Raw genomic sequence first — 24,197 nt, forward strand, 5'->3', positions numbered from 1 at the left:
CTTACACCCTCTGTCTTTAGACCCTCTGTCCTCAGACCCTCTGTCCTCAGACCCTCTGTCGTCAGACTCTCTGTCCTTACACGCTCTGTTCTTACACCCTCTGTCCTTAGACCCTCTGTCCTTAGACCCTCTGCCCTCAGACCCTCTGTCCTTACACCCTCTGTCCTCAGACCCTCTGTCCTCAGAACCTCTGTCCTTAGATCTTCTGTCTTTAGACCCTCTGTCATTACACCCTCTGTCCTCAGACCCTCTGTCCTCAGACCCTCTGTCCTCAGACACTCTGTCCTTACACCCTTTATCCTCAGACCCGTTATCCTCAGACCCTCTGTCATCAGACCCTCTGTCATCAGACCCTCTGTCCTTAGACCCTCTGTCTTTAGACCCTCTGTCCTCAGACCCTCTGTCATTACTCCCTCTGTTCTTAGACCCTCTGTCTTTAGACCCTCTGTCCTCAGACCCTCTGTCCTCAGACCCTCTGTCCTCAGACCCTCTGTCTTTAGACCCTCTGTCCTCAGACCCTCTGTCCTTACACCCTCTGTCATCAGACCCTCTGTCATCAGACCCTCTGTCCTTACACCCTCTGTTCTTATACACTCTGTTCTTAGACACTCTGTCCTCAGACCCTCTGTCCTCAGACCCTCTCTCCTCAGACCCTCTGTCCTCAGACCCTCTGTCCTTACACCCTTTATCCTCAGACCCTCTGTCATCAGACCCTCTGTCATCAGACCCTCTGTCCTCAGACCCTCTGTCATTACTCCCTCTGTTCTTAGACCCTCTGTCCTCAGACCCTCTGTCTTTAGACCCTATGTCCTCAGACCCTCTGTTCTCAGACCCTCTGTCCTCAGACCCTCTGTCCTTACATACTCTGTTCTTACACACTCTGTTCTTAGACCCTCTGTCCTAAGACCCTCTGTCTTTAGACCCTCTGTCCTTAGACTCTATGTACTCAGACCCTCTGTCCTCAGACTCTGTTTTTACACCCTCTGTCCTCAGACCCTCTTTTCTCAGACCCTCTGTCATCAGACCCTCTGTATTTACACACTCTGTCCTTAAACCCTATTTCCTCAGACCCTCTGTCTGTAGACCCTCTGTCTTTAGACCCTCTGTCCTTACACTCTCTGTCTTTAGACCCTCTGTCCTCAGAAACTCTGTCATTAGACCTTCTGTCTTTAGACCCTCTGTCATTACACCCTCTGTCCTTAGACCCTCTGTCCTCAGACCCTCTGTCCTCAGACCCTCTGTCCTTACACCCTTTATCCTCAGACCCGTTATCCTCAGACCCTCTGTCATCAGACCCTCTGTCATCAGACCCTGTGTCCTTAGACCCTCTGTCTTTAGACCCTCTGTCCTCAGACCCTCTGTCATAACTCCCTCTGTTCTTAGACCCTCTGTCCTCAGACCCTCTGTCTTTAGACCCTCTGTCCTCAGACCCTCTGTCCTCAGACCCTCTGTCCTTACACCCTTTATCCTCAGACCCTCTATCCTCAGACCCTCTGTCATCAGACCCTCTGTCCTCAGACCCTCTGTCATCAGACCCTCTGTCCTCAGACCCTCTGTCCTCAGACGCTCTGTGCTTAGACCCTCTGTCCTCAGACCATCTGTCCTTACACCCTCTGTTCTTACACACTCTGTTCTTAGACCCTCTGTCCTAAGACCCTCTGTCTTTAGACTTTCTGTCCTTAGACTCTATGTACTCAGACCCTCTGTCCTTACACCCTCTGTCCTCAGACCCTCTTTTCTCAGACCCTCTTTTCTCAGACCCTCTGTCATCAGACCCTCTGTATTTACACACTCTGCCCTTAGACCCTCTGTCCTCAGACCCTCTGTCTGTAGACCCTCTGTCTTTAGACCCTCTGTCCTCAGTCCCTCTGTCCTCAGACCCTCTGTCCTTAGACCCTATATTCTCAGACCCTTAGTTCTCAGACCCTTAGTTCTCAGACCTTCTGTCCTTAGACCTTCTATCCTTAGACCCTCTGTCCTTAGACCCTCTGTCCTCAGACTATCTGTTCTCAGACCCTCTATCATTACTCCCTCTGTCCTTACATGCTCTGTCCTCAGACCCTCTGTCCTCAGACCATATGTCCTTACACCCTCTGTCCTTAGACCCTCTGTCCTCAGACCCTCTGTCATTACTCCCTCTGTCCTTACACGCTCTGTCCTCAGACCCTCTGTCCTCAGAACCTCTGTCCTCAGACCCTCTGTCCTTAGACCCTCTTTCCTCAGACCCTCTGTCATTACTCCATCTGTCCTTACACGCTCTGTCCTCAGACCCTCTGTCTTCAGACTCTCTGTTTTTACACCCTCTGTTCTCAGACCCTCTGTCTTTGGACCCTCTGTCCTCAGACCCTCTGTCCTTAGACCCTCTGTCCTCAGACCCTCTGTCATTACTCCCTCTGTCCTTACACGCTCTGTCCTCAGACCCTCTGTCCTCACACCCTCTGTCCTAAGACCCTCTGTCGTTAGACCCTCTGTCCTCAAACCATCTGTCCTTACACCCTCTGTCCTTACACACTCTGTCCTCAGACCCTCTGTCTGTAGGCTCTCTGTCTTTAGACACTCTGTCCATACACCCTCTGTCCTTACACCCTCTGTCCTCAGACCCTCTGTCCTCAGACCCTCTGTCCTTAAACCCTATTTTCTCAGACCCTCTGTTCTCAGACCCCCTTTCTTTAGACCCTCTGTTCTCAGAACCTCTGTCCTTAGACCCTCTGTCCTCAGACCCTCTGTACTTAGACCCTCTGTCCTGAGACCCTCTGTTCTCAGACCCTCTGTCCTTAGACCCTCTGTTCTCATACCCTCTGTCCCTAGACTCTCTGTCCTCAGACCCTCTGTCCTCAGACCCTCGGTCCTTAGACCCTCTGTCCTTACTCCCTCTGTCCTTACACGCTCTGTTCTCAGACCCTCTGTTCTCAGACCCTCTGTACTTAGACCCTCTGTACTTAGACCCTCTGTTCTCATACCCTCTTTCCTTAGACCCTCTGTTCTCATACCCTCTGTCCTTAGATCCTCTGTCTTTAGACCCTCTGTCTTTAGACCCTCTGTCTTTAGATCCTCTGTCCCTAGACTCTCTGTCCTCAGACCCTCGGTCCTTAGACCCTCTGTCCTTACTCCCTCTGTCCTTACACGCTCTGTTCTCAGACCCTCTGTTCTCAGACCCTCTGTCCTTAGACCCTCTGTCCTTAGACCCTCTGTCCCCAGACCCTCTGTCCTTAAACCCTCTGTCCTAAGACCCTCTGTCGTTAGACCCTCTGTCCTCAGACCCTCTGTCCTCAAACCATCTGTCCTTACACCCTCTGTCCTTACACACTCTGTCCTCAGACCCTCTGTCTGTAGGCTCTCTGTCTTTAGACACTCTGTCCATACACCCTCTGTCCTTACACCCTCTGTCCTCAGACCCTCTGTCCTTAAACCCTATTTTCTCAGACCCTTAGTTCTCAGACCCTCTGTTCTCAGACCCCCTTTCTTTAGACCCTCTGTTCTCAGAACCTCTGTCCTTAGACCCTCTGTCCTCAGACCCTCTGTACTTAGACCCTCTGTCCTGAGACCCTCTGTTCTCAGACCCTCTGTCCTTAGACCCTCTGTCCTCAGACCCTCTGTCCTCAGACCCTCTGTCCTGAGACTCTCTGTCCTCAGACTCTCTGTTTTTACACCCTCTGTTCTCAGACCCTCTTTCCTTACACCCTCTTTCCTTACACCCTCTATCCTCAGACCCTCTATCCTCATACCCTCTGTCTGTAGACCCTCTTTCTTTAGACCCTATGTCCTTACACCCTCTGTCCTTACACCCTCTGTCCTCAGACATTCTGTCCTCAGACCCTTTGTCCTTAGACCCTCTGTTCTCAGACCCTCTGTCCTTAGACCCTCTGTCTTTAGACCCTCTGTCCTTACTCTCTGTCCTCAGACCCTCTGTTCTCAGACCCTCTGTCCTCAGACTCTCTGTTCTCAGACCCTCTTTCCTTACACACTCTGTCCCCAGACCCTCTGTCCCCAGACCCTCTGTCCTCAGACCCTCTGTCCTTACACACTCTGTCCTTAGACCCTCTTTTCTCAGACCCTCTGTCCTCAGACCCTCTCTCATCAGACCCTCTGTTTTTAGACCCTCTGTCCTTACACCCTGTGTCCTCAGACCCTCTGTCCTCAGACCCTCTGTCCTTACACCCTCTGTCCTCAGACCCTCTGTCCTCAGACCCTCTGTACTCATACCCTCTGTCATTAGACCCTCTGTCATTAGACCCTCTGTCCTCACACCCTCTGTCTTTACACCCTCTGTTCTCAGACCCTCTGTCCTTACACCCTCTGTCCTAAGACCCTCTATCCCCAGACCCTCTGTCTTTAGACCCTCTGTCTGTAGACCCTCTGTCCTTACACCCTCTGTCCTTAGACCCTCTGTCCTCAGACCCTCTGTCTTTAGACCCTCTGTCCTCAGATCCTCTGTCCTCAGACCCTCTGTCCTTAGACCCTCTGTCCTCAGACCCTCTGTCCTCAGACTCTCTGTCCTTACACCCTCTGTCCTTACACCCTCTGTCCTTAGACCCTCTGTTCTCAGACCCTCTGTCCTTAGACCCTCTATTCTCAGACCCTCTGTCCTCAGACCCCCTGTCTTCAGACCCTCTGTCCTTAGACCCTCTGTCATTACTCCCTCTGTCCTTACACGCTCTGTCCTCAGACCCTCTGTCCTCAGACTCTCTGTCCTCACACACTCTGTCCTTAAACTCTCTGTCCTTAGACCCTCTGTCCTCAGACCCTCTGTCCTTACACACTCTGTCCTTAGACCCTCTTTTCTCAGACTCTTTTTTCTCAGACTCTCTTTTCTCAGACCCTCTGTCCTCAGACCCTCTGTCTGTAGATCCTCTGTCCTCAGACCCTATGTCCTCAGACTCTCTGTCCTTACACCCTCTGTCCTTAGACCCTCTTTTCTCAGACCCTCTGTCCTCAGACCCCCTGTCTTCAGACCCTCTGTCCTTAGACCCTCTGTCCTTACACCCTCTGTCCTTAGATCCTCGGTCCTCAGACCCTCTGTCCTTAGACCCTCTGTTCTCATACCCTCTGTCCTCAGACCCTCTGTCTTTAGACCCTCTGTCTTTAGACCCTCTGTCCTCGGACCCTCTGTCCTCGGACCCTTGCATCGCACAAGGACAAACTTCCTAAAAGAAACCCCATAATTAAATGGGGAAAAATGGAAGAAAACTTAGGGAGAGCAACTGAGGATATTCATGTTTGTGCTGTTTCCTCTGTCTTCCTCGGCACGTGCTGCAGCCTTTAAGAAATCCAGCCGAACAAGTCATCGGTGGAGGTGATAAATGTTTGTGTCGACCTAACGCTCATGTCTTATCTCCTCTGTCTGCGCTGCAACACAGCAGGGAAGTGAAGGAATTACAAGAGACGGCTAACAAAAAAAGACAAAAGGTCTTTTAATTCTGTAATAAACTGAAATGAAAACAAACTCTGCTGTCAGAGCATCACAGACACAGTAAAGAGAGACATGTCTCTGCAGGATCCGTGAACATCACTGACTCCACGAGCACCGAGGTTCACAGTCCAGCTCCATCAGTGACGTTTCTCCGTCTGATGAAGTGCTGCTGAAGGGAGTGTGTATTTAACGTGGTCAGTGTGTTCGTTGTGGCTGCTGCACTGATTACAGTCATCAACATCAACACCACGCAGAGAGTTTCACCTTCATCTGAGAGAAATGATGAAGCAGAAGGTTTGTAACTCAGAGAACTTGTGAAGAATCTCTGTTGACTTGGAAAACACTTAGAAAATACATTCTCATGTTTCTGAGGAGGGAGCAAGAGTTCAACTGGCTATACTGCAGCAAAGTACTCAAAGTACAAGTACTGGTACTGCAGTCAAATGTACTGATAATACAAGTACTGGTACTGCAGTCAAATGCACTGAAAGTACAAGTACTGGTACTGCAGCAACAATACTCAAAGTACAAGTACTGGTACTGCAGCAACAGTACTCAAAGTACAACAACTGGTACTGCAGTAAAATGTACTTAAAGTACTGGTACTGGTTGAAGTACTCAAAGTACAAGTACTGGTACTGATTAAAGTACTCAAAGTACAAGTCCTGGTACTGGTTAAAGTACTCAAAGTACAAGTCCTGGTACTGCAGTAAAAGGTAGTTAAAGTACTTAAATTACAAGTACTGGTACTGGTTAAAGTACTCAAAGTACAAGTACTGGTACTGGTTAAAGTACTCAAAGTACAAGTCCTGGTACTGCAGTAAAAGGTAGTTAAAGTACTTAAAGTACAAGTTGTATAGTTTAAGTTTTAAAATGATGAATTGTCAAATATGCAGCTTCTGCTGAAGGATTCAGTAGCTTCTCTATGAAACACATTCAGCCTCAGTCTGAGCTCCATGTGTATGATATATAATGTGAGAACACACTTTAGTATTCAACATGTCGTTGGACGCTTTGCTGCTCGCTGACCTCCTCCTGTCTTTGACTTTACATTCACCTCCCGTCTTCACACTCAGGCAGCTGCTGCGACACGTTTATGTCAGCTCCTGTAACCTCCACATGAAGTCAGGAACAACACTGAGGTTAAAGTTCTGGCTTCCAGGTGTCTTCAAACATTCATCAAACAACAGGTGTGAACTGGGCCAGTGAGCACGTCATGGATGTTGTTCAAGTGCAGAAGTTGTTTGTCGGTTATCAAACAGCTTCAGCTGCGTTAGCAAATCACATCGCTCTGTGCTGAAGCAGAACTTCTGGTTCATATGAAGTCTGTGTGGATGAGAAACACAAGTGTAATAACTCTCAACTGGATCAGAGACGCTGAAATACGTCGTCTGACTACACAGTATGTTTGTTTGTTAGGATGGTCATCAGGAGATCATGAGACGTGACGCCGATGCAGAAGAGTCTTAAAGCTGCATCTCTGTAACCTCCATCAGGAGACTCCTCTGGTTACTTAAAGAAGTCCTCTTTAACGGACTTCTGTTCAGAGCCAGGCCAGCTGTTTCCACCCTGTTTCAAGTCTTTATGCTGAGCTAACCAGCTGCTTGATGTAGCTTCATCTGTCCCGCCCCTTATGGGGACCAAACAAGTCTCTCTTAAGACTCTTTTAAGACTTCTTCCCTCGTTCTGCGACTTTATTGATATGAAAAATTATCTTTTAAATTGACAAACATTTTGTTTAATAAACTGCCAAGCAGCAACCTCCGGATCTAAAGAGTGAAGACGACGTGAAGAGTCTTAAACCTGCAGTCTCTGTAACATCCAGCAGGAGGAGACTCCTCTGTAACATCCAGCAGGAGGAGACTCCTCTGTAACATCCAGCAGGAGACTCGTCTGTAACTCCAGCAGGAGGAGACTTCCTCTGTTACATCCAGCAAGAGGAGACTCTTCTGTAACATCCAGCAGGAGGAGACTAATCTGTAACATCCACAGGAGGAGACTAATCTTGTAGACAATCTGTAACATCCAGCAGGAGGACTAATCTGTACATCCAGCAAGAGGAATCCTGGTAGACATCCTCTAGCCAAGAGGAGATCTTCTGTAACATCCAGCAGAGGGAGACTCCTCTGTAACATCCAGCAGGAGACTCCTCTGTAACATCCAGCAGGAGGAGACTCCTCTGTAACATCCAGCAGGAGGAGACTCCTCTGTAACATCCAGCAGAAGGAGACTCCTCTGTAACATCCAGGTGCAGGAGACTCCTCTGTAACAGCCAGCAGGGGAGACTCCTCTGTAACATCCAGCAGCAGGAGACTCCTCTGTAACATCCAGCAGAGGAGACTCTTCTGTAACATCCAGCAGGAGGAGACTCCTCTGTAACATCCAGCAGGAGACTCCTCTGTAACATCCAGCAGGAGGAGACTCCTCTGTAACATCCACAGGAGGAGAACTCCTCTGTAACATCCAGCAGAAGAGACTCCTCTGTAACATCCAGCGGAGAAGACTCCTCTAACATCCCAGCAGCAGGAGACTCCTCTGCACACATCCGCAGGAGGAGACTCCTCTGTAACATCCAGCAGCACAAGAGCTCCTCTATAACATCCAGCAGGAGGAGACTCCTCTGTCAGCAGTCCAGCAGAGACTCCTCTATAGCATCCAGCAGGAGGAGACTCCTCTGTAACATCCAGCAGCACGAGACTCCTCTATAACATCCAGCAGGAGGAGACTCCTCTGTAACATCCAGCAGGCAGGAGACTCCTCTGTAACATCCGCAGGCGACAGACTCCGCTATAACATCCAGCAGGAGGAGACTCCTCTGTCAACATCCAGCAGGAGGAGACTCCCTCTAGTAAGGCATCCAGCAGAGGAAGACTCCTCTGTAACACACATCCAGCAGGTGCACGGAGACTCCTCTGATAACATCCAGCAGGAGGAGACTTCACTCTGTAACATCCAGCAGCAGGAGACTTCCTCTTGTAACATCCAGCAAGGAGGAGACTCCTTCTGTACATCCAGCAGGCAGGAGACTCCTCTGTAACATCCAGCCAGGAGACGCCTTCTGTAACATCCCAGCAGGAGGAGACTCCTCTGTAACATCAAGAAGGGGGGGGGGGGGAAGGGGGGGGGAAAAAAAAGATGGACACAAGAGGGGAAACAACACACGAAAACCCCTCTTCCCCCCCTGAGACCTGGGAGACTTCGGAGAAAGAGGAAAGAAGGAAGAGGAACAAAGGAGAAAAAAAGAAATAGGCGGGAATCGGACTAAAAAGAGGGGGGGGACGACGGGGGGGGGGGGGGGGGGGGAGGGACGGGGGGGGGAAGGGGAGACGAACTCCCCGGGAACGGGACTGAGACCACCGACTGGACTCTCCTCCTACCTCGACTCCGACAGACAAGATAGAAGGGAAACAAAGAAAAAAGCGAAAAATAGAAAGGGAAAAAAACATCACAAGACCACAAAACCACTACACCCCCCCCCCCACCCCACACTACCGGACCTACCCGACTCCAGACAGAACCCCCTAGGGGAGGGGGAGGACCCCCCCGCACGAGGGGGACCCGACGAGGGGACCACACGAGGGGGACCACTCACGGACGGGACCCCCTTCCCGGACCACACACCTGGAGAGGGGGGGACTCGGGGGACCGACCTACGACGACGACCACACCCGGGGACAAGAGGGGAGGAAGGGGAAAGGGGAAGGGGGGGAAACTAAGAACTTCCCGGGGACTCAAAGAGGAGGACTTAGACGGGGGAGAGAGAACCACGGGACTCCTCGTAACACCCAGCAGGAGGAGACTCCTCTGTAACAACCAGCAGGAGACTCCTCTGTAACATCCAGCAGGAGGAGACTCCTCTAGACATCCGAAGCAGGAGACTCCTCTGTAACATTTTTCAAGGAAGGAGGAGGGGGACTCCTCTGTAACATCAGCAGCAGAGGAACATCTGTAACAACAAGCAGCAGCAGGAGACTCCTCATAACATCAGCAGGAGGAGACTCCTTGTAACATCCAGCAGCAGGAGGCTCCTTGTGTAACACCCAGCAGGAGAGGAGACTCCTCTGTAACATACAGCAGGAGGAGACTCATCTGTAACATCCAGTGGATGGAGGAGACTCCTCTTGGTACATCAAGCTGGAGGAGGGAGGACTCCTCTGTAACATCCAGCAGAGACTCATCTGTAAACCTCCAGCAGAAGGAGACTCCTCTGTAACATCAGCAGGAGAGAAGACTCCTCGTATTATCCAGAAGGAGACTTGGATGAACAATCCAGCAGAGACTCCTCTTAACACGCCAGAGGAGGAGGAACTCCTCTGTAACATCCAGAAGGAGGGAGACTCCTCTGTACATCCAGCAGGGGAGACTTGCTTGAACATTCCAGAGGAGACTCATCGTAAAATCCAGCAGGAGGAGATCCTCTGTAACATCCATAAGGAGGAGGAGGAGATCCTCTGTAACATCAGCTGGAGAGGCTCCTCTGTAACATCCAGCAGGAGACTCGTCTATAAAAATCAGAACAGGAGCTCCTTTGTTAAAATCCAGAGGAGGATACTTGTAACATAAAGCAGGAGACTCCTCTGTAACAATCCAGCAGGAAAGGAGGAGACTCCTCTGTAACATTCCAGCTGGAGACGCCTCTGTAACATCCAGCAGGAGACTCCTCTGTAACCATCAAGCAGGAGACTCCTCTGTTGTAAACACCCAGCGCCTGAGACTCCTCTGTAACATCAGCAGCATGGACTCCTCTGTAACATCCAGAAGAAAAAGGAGAAGAAGAGGGAAAAGAAAGAGAAAGGAGAAGAAGAAGGGAAAGGGGGAAAAAAGAAAGAAGAAGGAGAAGAAGATGGAGAAAAGGAAGACAGGGGACGAAGAGGGAAAAAGAAAGGAAGAAGGAGAAAATATGGAAACAGACAGGCAGCCAGGAGAATACCTCGGTAACATTAAGCCAGGGACTCCTCTTGTAACATCCAGCAGAGGAGACTTCTTGTAAATCCAGCAGGAGGAGACTCCTCTGTAAAGAAAGAAAGAAGGAGAAAGACGACGGAGAAAAGAAAGAAGAGGGGGAGAAGAAGAGAAAAAGAAACAGAAAGAAGGGAGTCCAGCCAGGAGGAGACTCCTCTTTAACATCCAGCAGGAGACTCCTCTGTAACATCCAGCAGGAGAGTCATCTGTAACATCCAGGCAGGAGAGTCATCTGTAACATCCAGCAGGAGACTCCTCTGTAACATCCAGCAGGAGACCTCCTCTGTAACATCCAGCAGGAGAGTCATCTGTAACATCCAGCAGGAGACTCCTCTGTAACATCCAGCAGGAGAGTCATCTGTAACTTCCAGCAGGAGGAGACTCCTCTGGTTCTATAGAAGTCTATGAGAAATTGGTTCTACTTCTCTCTTGATTTATTACCTCAGTAACATTTTCCTGATGAATTTATGTCTCAATCTGTAGTTTCAAGTCTTCTTCAACATGAAGTTCATTTCGTAAGTTATGGAAACATTTAGAGTACAATAGAGGATAAAGCAGTGTCTGCTTTAAGGCGGGGCTACCTGTGATTGGCAGGTCGTGTTGTCCTCTTACACCTTTAACCCCTCCACAGTTTGTGTTTTCACTTCATGAAAGTTAATTGTAACGCTTTGGTCGACAAAAAATGTCTTGTTTGTACTTAGCTTCACCCTCTTGTGTCACTTCTGGTTGCAAAAAACAAGATGGCGACAGATAAAACAGGTTCAGTCCCCTGAAACCTGAAACACAGATGCTTTTGATACAAAGAGATGTCTAGCAGCTTCACACAGACAGACGTCAGGTCACAGAAATCAAAAGGACATCAACACCCTTTAGGAGGACAAGGGTTCAGAAAGCACAGCTGACACACAGATTGATATTGTAAAGCAAACGTGGTGACGATGTGTCCGTCAGCTCAGTGAACATTACCAACACTTTTTTTTTCTTTAGATTTTAAAGTTCCCTTCTACAATCTTCAATCCCCCGCACACCGTCCTGCTGCCTCTAATGTGGATTAATCCACCTCTAAAAATAGTCCCTAACAAATGCACTGTTTACTCCTGTTAGTTTGATAAAAAGAAGGTTTTTCAAAACATAAAACTATATATTTGTGTTTGACCCGATGGGCCACAGACGAGATGTCAGGAAGTGTTGAGACACTTTGTTGGTTTCGGTCTTTTCACAGGAGTTGTTGACACATATAGAAAGTACTTATCCTTTAACAAAAGCAGCCTAGCGCTCACATAACTGTTCCCAAAGAAGAGGAAATTGTTTTTATTAAATTTCCACTTTATCTATTTACCGTTTGTTGCCTTCATGCCTCCCTCCAGCTCATCTTATGTTTTAGTTCTTAATCATCTGCTTTGTTTCTTCCCTTTGTGGCTGCCATCATCCCTTTGTTATTTTCATTGTGACTTTACGCAGAGAAGACAACACTTCACTTCTCATTGTCCCGCCTCTTCTCTTCACGCTCGCCTCTCTGCCGTCTATTGTTTGGCTGCGTCTCCTCTCCGCTGCTGTCATCCCGCCGCTCTCGAAAACCAACACAATAAACATATTTTATCAACACGAACACACTTTGGACGGGACAGCGGTAATTAGCTGCTGTGGCTCTCTGCGAGCCAACAGTTAGAAAACAGATTGTCTTCTTCTTGAGACCTGAAGACAAACCTGAATGTAAAGCTGCCGAGTCAGCAGCCGGTCAGCAGCCGGTCAGAGTGAATACACTATATATATATATATATATATATATATATATCTATATATATATATATATATATATATATATATATATATATATATATATATATACATTCCTTCCTGTCTAATTGAACATTGAATGATGGTCCAATGAGAGTAAACACTAAAATATTTAATAATGATCTTTTTCACTTTAAATCGTCTTTCCTGAGGAACCTCTTTATGATCTCACAGATTACACGGTGGCTGTGTTGTGTTTCGGGTGAGAGAGCAACACGAGTTGAACTTTTTGTGGCGAGTTGTTCTGGCTGTGCATTAAAGAGTCCCATGTTCCAGGTGAAGCTCCCTGTAGCTCTGACAGACACTGAGACATGTCTCTGTTTGGCTGGTAGCTTGTTGTTGCTCCTCGGGGCTGCAGAGTGTGCAGCAGGTTTCACCTCCCTGAGATCGATCTGTTCTCGTCTCAGGCGGTCGACACTCTGTTCTCCTGCAGCTTCTGGACTCATCGCACCAACAACCTGAAATCCTGACACATTGTTCATCTTCGACAAATCTGAAATCCTCCAGCTGTTCTCGCTGGATCCTCTGGCTCCACTGCTTCATCCTTAAACTAAAGGACATGTTTGACCCGAGTGTAACGTCTAAAGAAAACTCCAAGGCCTTTTAAAACTATTTAAATGTCTTTATTTTAAGGACAAGCGTTCATCAGGGAGTCCAAACATTTAGCTGATATCGCACATTACAGGGCTGTAGTACTTGGGTCTCGTGTTTCACACATACTGATGGGACAGTGATCAACTTCTCACTTTGTAACAATTAGTCCGTTATCTGCTATTTTGCGTTGCATTGTTTGCACTCGGTTAACCAGGAGAGCAGCGTACTGTGATGGCCAGACACTATCGCCTCAGCGGCTTTTCAATCGGACTCCATTTACATCTTTGTTTTTGTTTTTAGGTCCATCATGACTTTCATGATATTTCAGTCCAGGAAGCGATGCTACCAAGGAAGACTTTAGTTAAATAAATGTATACAAGTATATAATGTATTAAAGTATATCTATAAGTATATAATGTATACAAGTATGTACAGTATATCTCAAAAGTGAGTACACCCTTTAGATTTTTGCAAATATTCTGTTATATCCTTTCAGGGGATAACATTATCCTACTGAAACTTTGATATAACTTAAAATAGTCAGTGTGCTGCTTGAATAACAGTATAGATTTATTGTCCTTTGAAAATTACTCAGTACACAGCTGTTAATGTCTAAACAGCTGGCAACAAAAGTGAGTACACCCCATAGTGAACATGTCCTAATTGTGCCCAATGATGTTGTTTTCCCGCCCTGGTGTCATGTGACTCGTTAGTGTTACAAGGATTCAGGTGTAAATAATAAGCAGGGCTGTTAAATTTGGTGTTTTGGGCACAATTCTCTCTGAATGCTGGACAACATGGCACCTCATGGCAAGGAACTCTCTGAGCGGCTGAAAAAAAGGATTATTGCGCTTCACAAAGATGGCCTTGGCTATAAGAAGATTGCCAACACCATGAAAATGAGTTGCAGCACAGTGGCTAAGATCATACAGCGGTTTTCCAGGACAGGTTCCACTCGGAACAGGCCTCGCCAGGGTCGACCAAAGAAGTTGAGTCCACGTGCTCAGCGTCATATCCAGAGGTTGGTTTCCAAAAATAGACGTGCGAGTGCTTCCAGCATTGCTGCAGAGGTTGCAGAAGTGGGATGTCAGCCTGTCAGTGCCCAGACCATACGCCGCACACTGCATCAAATCGGTTTGTATGGCCGTCGCCCCAGACAGAAGCCCCTTCTGAAACCGATGCATAAGAAAGCCCGCAAACAGTTTGCTGAAGACAATGAATCCAAGAACATGAGTTACTGGAACCATGTCCTGTGGTCTGATGAGACCAAAATAAACCTGTTTGGGTCAGATGGTGTCCGGCGTGTGTGGCGGCACCCTGGTGAGGAGTACCAAGACAAATGTGTTTTGCCTACAGTCAAGCATGGTGGTGGCAGCATCATGGTCTGGGGCTGCATGAGTGCTGCCGGCACTGGGGAGCTGCATTTCATTGAGGGACACATGAATTCCAATATATACTGTGACATCCTGCAGCAGAGCATGATCCCCTCTCTTCGGAAACTGGGCCGTAGGGCAGTTTTCCAACATGATAATGACCCTAAACACACCTCCAAGATGACAACGGCCTTGCTGAAGAAGCTGAAGGTTAAGGTGATGGACTGGCCAAGTATGTCTCCAGACCTAAACCCAATTGAGCACATGTGGGGCATCCTCAAGAGGAAGGTGGAGGAGTGCAAGGTGTCCAACATCCGTGCGCTCCGTGATGTCGTCGTGGAGGAGTGGAAGAAGATTCCAGAAGCAACCTGTGCAGCTCTGGTGAATTCCATGCCCAGGAGGGTTAAAGCAGTGCTAGATAACAATGGTGGTCACACAAAATATTGACACTTTGGGCACAATTTAGACATGTTCACTATGGGGTGTACTCACTTTTGTTGCCAGCTGTTTAGACATTAACAGCTGTGTACTGAGTAATTTTCAAAGGACAATAAATCTATACTGTTATTCAAGCAGCACACTGACTACTTTAAGTTATATCAAAGTTTCAGTAGGATAATGTTATCCCCTGAAAGGATATAACAGAATATTTGCAAAAATCTAAAGGGTGTACTCACTTTTGAGATATACTGTATATAAGTATAATAAGAGGGATTCAAAGATTTGTATATTTGATAAATGCAATATTAAAAGAGAATAACACAACACAGTGATTTGTTATCAGTCCAGTAAAAACTACATTTTTAGAATATTAAAATAATAAAATAAGTCAGAATGTTGAGAATAAACTTTGGTGCTGTTGGTACTGTTGTTGCAGTGGATGAAGTTGGTGCAGTGGATGTAGCTGGTGTAGTTAGTGTAGTTGGTGCAGTTGATGTAGTTGGTGCAGTTGGTGTAGTGGATGTAGTTGGGGCAGTTGGTGCAGTGGATGCAGTTGGTGCAGTGGATGTAGTTGTTGCAGTTGGTGTAGTTGTTGCAGTGGATGAAGTTGGTGCAGTTGGTGCAGTGGATGTAGCTGGTGTAGTTAGTGTAGTGGATGTAGTTGGTACAGTTGATGTAGTTGGTGCAATTGGTGCAGTGGATGTAGTTGGTGCAGTTGGTGTAGTGGATGTAGTTGGGGCAGTTGGTGCAGTGGATGCAGTTGGTGCAGTGGATGGTGTAGTTGGTGCAGTGGATGTAGTTGGTGCAGTTGGTGTAGTGGATGTAGTTGGTGCAGTTGGTGTAGTGGATGTAGTTGGTGCAGTGGATGTAGTTGGTGCAGTTGGTGTAGTTGGTGTAGTGGTAGTTGGTGCAGTGGATGCAGTTGGTGCAGTGGATGTAGTTGGTGCAGTTGGTGCAGTGGATGTAGTTGGTGCAGTGGATGTAGTTGGTGCAGTTGGTGCAGTGGATGTAGTTGGTGTAGTTGGTGCAGTGGATGTAGCTGGTGTAGTTGGTGTAGTTGGTGCAGTGGGTGTAGTTGGTGTAGTGGATGTAGTTGGTGCAGTTGGTGTAGTGGATGCAGTTGGTGCAGTGGATGTAGTTGGTGCAGTTGGTGTAGTTGGTGCAGTTGGTGTAGTGGATGTAGTTGGTGCAGTGGATGTAGTTGGTGTAGTTGGTGTAGTTGGTGCAGTTGGTGTAGTGGATGTAGTTGGTGCAGTGGATGTAGTTGGTGCAGTTGGTGTAGTTGATGTAGTGGATGCAGTTGGTGTAGTGGATGTAGTTGGTGCAGTTGGTGTAGTGGATGTAGTTGGTGCAGTGGATGTAGTTGGTGCAGTTGGTGTAGTGGATGTAGTTGGTGCAGTTGGTGTAGTGGATGTAGTTGGTACAATTGGTGTAGTGGATGTAGTTGGTGCAGTTGGTGTAGTGGATGCAGTTGGTGCAGTGGATGTAGTTGGTGCAGTGGATGTAGTTGGTGCAGTTGGTGCAGTGGATGTAGTTGGTGTAGTTGGTGCAGTGGATGTAGCTGGTGTAGTTGGTGTAGTTGGTGTAGTTGGTGCAGTGGGTGTAGTTGGTGTAGTGGATGTAGTTGGTGCAGTTGGTGTAGTGGATGCAGTTGGTGCAGTGGATGTAGTTGGTGTAGTTGGTGCAGTTGGTGTAGTTGGTGCAGTTGGTGTAGTGGATGTAGTGGGTGTAGTTGGTGCAGTTGGTGTAGTGGATACAGTTGGTGCAGTGGATGTAGTTGGTGCAGTTGGTGTAGTTGATGTAGTGGATGCAGTTGGTGTAGTGGATGTAGTTGGTGCAGTTGGTGTAGTGGATGTAGTTGGTGCAGTGGATGTAGTTGGTGCAGTTGGTGTAGTGGATGTAGTTGGTGCAGTTGGTGTAGTGGATGTAGTTGGTGCAGTTGGTGTAGTGGATGTAGTGGGTGTAGTTGGTGCAGTGGATGTAGTTGGTGCAGTTGGTGTAGTTGATGTAGTGGATGCAGTTGGTGTAGTGGATGTAGTTGGTGCAGTTGGTGTAGTGGATGTAGTTGGTGCAGTGGATGTAGTTGGTGCAGTTGGTGTAGTGGATGTAGTTGGTGCAGTTGGTGTAGTGGATGTAGTTGGTGCAGTGGATGTAGTTGGTGCAGTGGATGTAGTTGGTGCAGTTGGTGTAGTGGATGTAGTTGGTGCAGTTGGTGTAGTGGATGTAGTTGGTGCAGTGGATGTAGTTGGTGCAGTGGTGCAGTTGGTGTAGTGGATGCAGTTGGTGCAGTGGATGTAGTTGGTGTAGTTGGTGTAGTTGGTGCAGTTGGTGTAGTTGGTGCAGTTGGTGTAGTGGATGTAGTTGGTGCAGTGGATGTAGTTGGTGTAGTGGGTGTAGTTGGTGCAGTGGATGTAGTTGGTGTAGTGGGTGCAGTGGGTGTAGTTGGTGTAGTGGATGTAGTTGGTGCAGTTGGTGTAGTGGATGTAGTTGGTGCAGTGGATGTAGTTGGTGCAGTTGGTGTAGTGGATGTAGTTGGTGCAGTTGGTGTAGTTGGTGCAGTTGGTGCAGTTGGTGTAGTGGATGTAGTGGATGCAGTTGGTGCAGTGGATGTAGTTGGTGCAGTTGGTGTAGTTGGTGCAGTTGGTGCAGTTGGTGTAGTGGAACATCGCTTATTCCGCCGTGTGCGATGCTAACATCTGAATGGCACACTTTACAAAAAGCACGAGTTTGCCCGACTCTGTTTTTAATATAGAAGGGAAGGTCTCTTCTCATTTGTTACTTGCATAAAGTTTTAACTTGTTTGGCAGGTACAGCTGCGTCTCCATCTATCTCCCGTTCACTGTGACTCTCATCATATGTTCTCTTCTTCTGTGTTATTGTTCCTGTTTTCTTCTTCTGTGTGTTTACTGGCGGATAACATTTTTCAGCTAAAGTTAAACATAATACTGCCACCTGCTCTACCGGAGGCCACTTTACACTTTTTTTAATTAGGCCTATTTTTTTTTCTGAAAGGTTAAAATAAATACGGGATAATCCCGGGAAAAACGGGAGGGTTGACAGGTATGCGCTAGTCACGGACGAGGCGGTGGCCCAGTTGGAGATGATTGAACTTTCTGAGGAAGACCGACTGAAACCTGTTCTGAGGGAAGGGACCCTTGAGTTCTGGAAAACTGTGCCAATGGAAAAAATATCCCAATGTCAAACGGGCTGCACTCAAGCTACTATCAATGTTTGGGTCAACATACGTCTGTGAGTCGGTGTTATCTACCCTGAAACACGTGAAATCAAAGTATCCATCTGTTCTGACTAACACACGTGTGAAAGAATTGCTTTGAGTGACCACAACGGAATACAAGCCAGATATGAGGAGGATTGTTCGAGGCAAGGAATGTCAGAAGTCCCACTAATTTAAAGAAGCAACATGCAGAGGAAGATAAAAAACCTTGATTGTGGTGTGTGACATTTACAATAAATCTGTCTGAGCAGAGCTGTGTGTGTCCGTCTGTGTGAGGGTGTGTGTGTCTTTGGCAGGGAGGGTCTTTGAGTGTGTGTGTGTGTGTGTGTGTGTGTGTGTGTGTGTGTGTGTGTATAAAGTTTTAGATTTTAATTTTGACTGTGTGAGAGTGAGGGGGGAGTGAGGGAGCACAGAGAAGGCTGAGAACAAAAGAGAGAAGGGGGGGTGCGCATCAGTGACTGTGTATGATGTGGCTCTTTGCAGTAACATAGTAACATTTTTGGCTCTTAACCTCTGACTGGTTGGCCACCCCTGGTGTAGTGTATGTAGTTGGTGCAGTTGGTGTAGTGGTGCAGTTGTTTTATATATTTCCTTGAGAGCCATATATTTAATACATTTGAATACAACTTTATGTGGTCATTTTTTACTAATTGCGGTATCAGTGTTTCATTTAACAGGTGCTCTTTTATTAAATAAACTATTTATCTCATTTATGTGCACGTGTCAGTGTTTACTGCACGGCTGTCAAACTCAAGGCAATTATATCCGGCCACAAGGAAATATCATGCGTCTGTCATAACTGGCCCGCCGGTTTTGGTAATTAATTCAATGCATGGCACAACCACGGGAAAAGACATTTGAGGAAGAATCTAAGTGTGTGAATGAAATGAAAGTCATCAATCAAAATCATGTTAAAAAAATGTCAGCTCAAAATTGTCTGCGAGCCATAATGCGTTATCGAAAGAGCCATAGGTTCCCGACCCCTGGTGTAGTGGATGCAGTTGGTGCAGTTGGTGCAGTTGGTGAAGTGGATGCAGTTGGTGCAGTTGGTAATGAGCAGTAATGAGCAGTAATGTCAGTCAGTCCCTTCCTTCCTGTGTGGAGCTTTTACAAGTCGGGAAGCAGAACGTCTGTGAGAGGAACGAGGGGACAACATGTGGAGTGTAAAACCACAGCAGCAGCTTCATGAGGACAGAAAGTCATTTCTCAGCGGGTTCATTCTGTGGTTTTATGTGTGTGTGAAAAGATTTTCTCTGTGAGAGATAATTCACTGAGGTTCTGGGTCATCACCATCAAGAGGTTTGGGAGCTGGTAATATCAGAATACTCCATCAGTCCCTGAGGGGGATCCTCTCTTCTCTTTGTGCTTCTCAACGGGGAACTGAGACCAGAAGATAAACCGTAGAGAAACATCCCAGCTGGAGACTTCTTCAGGTGGAAACAACAAACACAAGTTTAAAGCTCCAAACTCGTGTGAATGCAAGTTTTAGCTCATTGAATTTAACTTTATTTCCTCCTGACTGTGCAGCCAATTACTTCAGAAGCTTTAACGTCTAGTGCTCCATCACAGTGGACGCACGCTGGTTTAAAGGCCAACGGGGATTTGAACTGTCCTTTTGTGTAAGAAAATATGACGACGCTGCAGCTGTTTTTGAAGACTATGGAATTTGGAAACTATTACTACTACTGTTATTAATAATGTGCACACAGACTTAAAGTGGAGAGCTGAACACATGAGGTGTGTGTGGAGCCATAAGGAGCTTTAAACCTTTATTAAACTAACAGAAACGGTTTTAATCTTTGATCTTTGACTCTTGTCACGAAATGCAGCATTGGACTCAAACAGCAGGAAGAGTGGCAGTGAAGATAATACATGTACAACAGGTGTATTTAAAGTCTCTGTCCTTCCATGTAACACTGCTGTGTGTCTGCACATCACCTCATGACTCACTTCCTGTCAGCTGAAGTGAGCAGGTGCATCCAATCAAGCTGCAGGAACTTCTCCAAGGTGATCAAGAGAAACAGGAAACGCCTGAGACAAAGATGTGGCATCAATGTTCAGGGTCCTCAGAGTCCTGCATGTAAACATCTCCACCTGAAGAGTAGACGACAGAGAGAAGAAGAAAGATGTTTGTGCAACAGAAAGATTCACAGATGGAAAACGAGCAGACAGAGAGATTGAAGGACGATGAAATGAAAAGCTGAAAGAAAAGATTAAAGAGAGTCTGCCGGTGACCATGGTGACGCCGAGCGACATGGATGAGTCATCTCCTCCCAAATAATGAAAATCAGGTCGTCACTCACCTGCCTGAGGAGGATGAGGAGGAGGAGGTAGAGAAGGAGGAGGAGGAGGATGAGGGGGAGGAGGAGGAGGAAGAGGAGGAGGAAGAGAAGAGGATGAGGGGGAGGAGGAAGAGAAGGAGAAGGAGGAGGAGGACCCTTACCACGATGAAGGTCAGCCTCTGACCCTCAGCTCCAGAGGAGGCGCTGACTCTGTGTTCACACTCAAAAAGGAAACACTGGAAATAATCGTTTGTATTTTTAAAGAGAATCAAATGTTAATAATCTGTGTGACTGAAGGAGATGCAGCCTCAGACACTGAGCAGTATCCTCTGGAGACACTGAGCAGTATCCTCTGGAGACACTGAGCAGTATCCTCTGGAGACACTGAGCAGGATCCTCTGGAGACAATGCAGATGTCCTCTGGAGACACTGCAGATGTCCTCTGGAGACAATGCAGATGTCCTCTGGAGACAATGCAGATGTCCTCTGGGACACTGCAGATGTCCTCTGGAGACACTGAGCAGGATCCTCTGGAGACACTGCAGATGTCCTCTGGAGACACTGAGCAGGATCCTCTGGAGACACTGCAGATGTCCTCTGGAGACACTGAGCAGGATCCTCTGGAGACACTGCAGATGTCCTCTGGAGACACTGAGCAGGATCCTCTGGAGACACTGCAGATGTCCTCTTGAGACACTGAGCAGGATCCTCTGGGACACTGCAGATGTCCTCTGGAGACACTGAGCAGGATCCTCTGGGACACTGCACATGTCCTCTGGAGACACTGCAGAGGTCCTCTGGAGACACTGCACATGTCCTCTGGAGACACTGCAGAGGTCCTCTGGAGACACTGCACATGTCCTCTGGAGACACTGCAGAGGTCCTCTGGAGACACTGCAGATGTCCTCTGGAGACACTGCAGATGTCCTCTGGGACACTGCAGATGTCCTCTGGAGACACTGCAGAGGTCCTCTGGAGACACTGCAGATGTCCTCTGGGACACTGCAGAGGTCCTCTGGGACACCTTGAGATCAGATGCTGCGTGGAGGGACGTCTGCACGATGCAAAGTGAAGACATTGACAAATAAAACTATATTTTTGAGAGTTTTATTCTCATAAATTTGGGATTTGGGAGTTTTAACTTGAATATTCTCAGATTATAAAGTCAAAATGTTCAAGTTTTTGTGAGTTTCTCTCTGGATATTATCCCCAACGCTGGCTCTTGAAATTGCCATAATACACAGTCGTACTTAGTCACACGGACATAAAACAACATTCAACCTGTTGTCTGGTAAACTGATCATATGTATAGACCTTCAGGACGATTGTGTAGAACATCTGCAGCTGGTTCCTCTCAGAAGATGTTCAAATGCAGATCAGGCAGTTTAACGTCCTCTCTGACTTCTGAATCCTGTTCTGGTCTCATGTTCAGCATCTTTACATCTGGTACACCAGCAGTCTAAAGTGAAATAACAAGTGAAATGTCATCATGGGAGCAGAACATGAAGTACAACTTATACTGATGAAGTGAGAGAATAAACCTCGCTCCTCTGGCAGGACGGACTTCACTGCTGCAGTCGTGATGAAGACCTGGAGGAGAAGTGAACAGCTGTAATATATCCATCCTGTAGTGAGTGGTACATCCTGCTCGTGTCCCTTTTAATATACATATTCTCTCTTCTTCATCTGTTTCCATTTCACCAGGGTAATGCTCTGCACCTTTGAACTGTCTCGTGTGAAATTGCTTCTACAAATAAACCCGCTCCAGCTGGACGCAGAATCTGCCTCCATTCACGTTAATGTCCACAATATTGTATGAAGTAGTTTCCTTCTGCAGAGTGGATTCAAGAACAATTTGGAGGAGTGTATCTATATATAGAGACGTGCTGCTGCAGGCGGCCGTGAGGGAGAAGTGCTGGTGTGTGTGTGTGTGTGTGTGTGACACGTGTGCATGTTACTTCCAGCCCGTGCATCTGTAGCTCCGCTCTGGATGTATCTGCAGGTTGTGAAGCCTTCGGCCATGTTTCCGTCTACATGACTCACGACATCCATCAGCGTGTGATTAGCTGGTCAGACGAGTCTCAGACTGAAGCTGATGTGTTCATGTTGGTGTTCGCTCTGACTCCTACAGGTGAAGGTGACCAGGGCTGAGCCTCTCATTGTGGTCATGACATGACATGTCATGAGATACAATTATATCTTTAAATTATTAATAACGAGCACTTAGTTACTTACATTTCTCACATTTTTTCTCGAGTATTTGCTCATTTTAATGATTTTAACTCATTTTAGAGTTGTTTTTGTTTCCAGTTCACTGCGATTAACAAACTGAACTCCAGTAAATCAAACTATTGTCAGATTTCTCTGTGTGTGCACGCAAACATCTGTACAGCTGGGAATATATATATATATATATATATATATATATATATATATATATATATATATATATATATTCTTCTCACTCGTCACGTTTCCATCTGAATCTAAAGAACGTTTTGATCGCGCTTTTAAAAAAATCTATAAAGAAATTGCCAATTAATTAAATATTTTTTTCTTAATTAAGTCTCCAAACGAGCTGCCATGTTGGTCGTTTTGAATTCTTGGAGTGAAAGCTCTCGTCCAATCAGGTGCCAGATGCTATCGCGCCCCTGTGGACCCGCACCATCGAGGTTCTTATGCCAGCGGCTGCGTGTAAACTTTGTGAAGAAGCTCATTGAAGCATTTTAATTAACTGAAAAGAAATCGAAGGATATAAAACACAGTTATTGCCAATATGCTTTATTTCTTCTCACTCATCACGTTTCCATCTAAATATAGTGCACATTTTAAATTGCATCTTTCAGTTAATCTGGAAAGAAATTGACAATGAATGAAATGAATTGTCCAGTGAAGAAGAAGAGGAGATTAAAAGAGCTCTAAGGAGGAAGAAGCAGAACATGTGTTAATGTACATCATCATTTATTTACTCAATCTGTTCCCTGTGCACTTGTCACGTTTTGCTTCTATACATAAACCAACTTTAAAAGATAAAGCATAAAAACATTTATGTAATATTAAACTATCATCCCTGAAAATATTTGTGTTTGAATTCAACAGATTCAATCAAGAGGTTTTATTCTCAGCGTCGTTATCGACAATAAAGATCTTTAGTCAAAGCTTCTCCAACATCCAGTGAAATAAATACATTTAAATAATGGTGCAGGAATAATTCACATTTATTAAACAGAAGATGAAACAGAAGCCACGTTTTTAAATACTGTTCAGTGGGATTTAACAACAGGACACTAACAGTATTTTACCCCCCCCTGCAGACTACGGCTGGCCGCTGCCCTCTGACTTTTGTCCCATCTGGATCTACCTGGACGTCCTGTTCTCCACGGCGTCCATCATGCACCTCTGCGCCATCTCTCTGGATCGATACATCGGGATACGAAACCCGATCCACCACAGCCGCTTCAACTCCCACACCAAGGCCCGCATGAAGATCATGGCGGTTTGGACCATCTCCGTGGGTAAGAACTGCGTTGTTCATTATACATCCACATGTTGAGGAGGAGCAACACAGTTAGCGCTACACGTTAGGCTGGGACGAAGTTTGAAGGTTGTTTGTGTTTCATGATCAACGATACAAGCCATCCTCTTGTAACGTTATTCAGAAACGCTTTGGACAAATAAAATAATGAGAAGTTCAAAGTGGTTTCTTACTGTAGCGAGGCCGCGGTTCAAAACTGAGAAAGCCCTTACTCTGAGAGGGCAGCTGCTCACGAGGAGCGTTTATGACTATGATTTCATGGAGGTGAGCGAACAATCGTGTGCTGATAATTGGCTTCTGCCTGGCTGGTGTCCAGCTGAGCAGGTCAATGGAGCTTGATGAGCAGGAAGTGTAATGATGGTGCTGCAGACGGTGGAGCTGGAGGCGCGGACGGACAGAGTGCACATTAGCTCTGCACGGCCGTTATGAACAAAAAGGAGAAGGGAAATTAAACAGCATGAACATGTATTGCAGTTTCAGCCGTCTGAAAAACAAACCATCAGTTATTGTTTGAAATCTAATCGTCCAAAAACTTTTCCACTTTCCGGTCCTAATTGATTTGTTTTTC

General features: G+C 46.8%; 1 protein-coding gene across 1 annotated transcript in view; it reads left to right on the plus strand.

The window, feature by feature from the left end:
* LOC115005260 (5-hydroxytryptamine receptor 2A-like) overlaps nt 1-23,684 on the plus strand; it is a 45,941-nt gene extending 22,257 nt beyond the window's left edge. Inside the window, exon 2 of the mRNA XM_029427056.1 lies at nt 23,409-23,684. Within this exon, the coding sequence (XP_029282916.1) occupies nt 23,409-23,647 (239 nt within the window). The 3' untranslated portion in view covers nt 23,648-23,684. The remainder of the gene's footprint in view (nt 1-23,408) is intronic.
* Nucleotides 23,685-24,197: the final 513 nt, after the last annotated feature.

Source organism: Cottoperca gobio, unplaced genomic scaffold (genome assembly GCF_900634415.1).
Source record: "Cottoperca gobio unplaced genomic scaffold, fCotGob3.1 fCotGob3_289arrow_ctg1, whole genome shotgun sequence".
In the NCBI taxonomy this organism is placed as follows: Eukaryota; Metazoa; Chordata; class Actinopteri; order Perciformes; family Bovichtidae; genus Cottoperca; species Cottoperca gobio.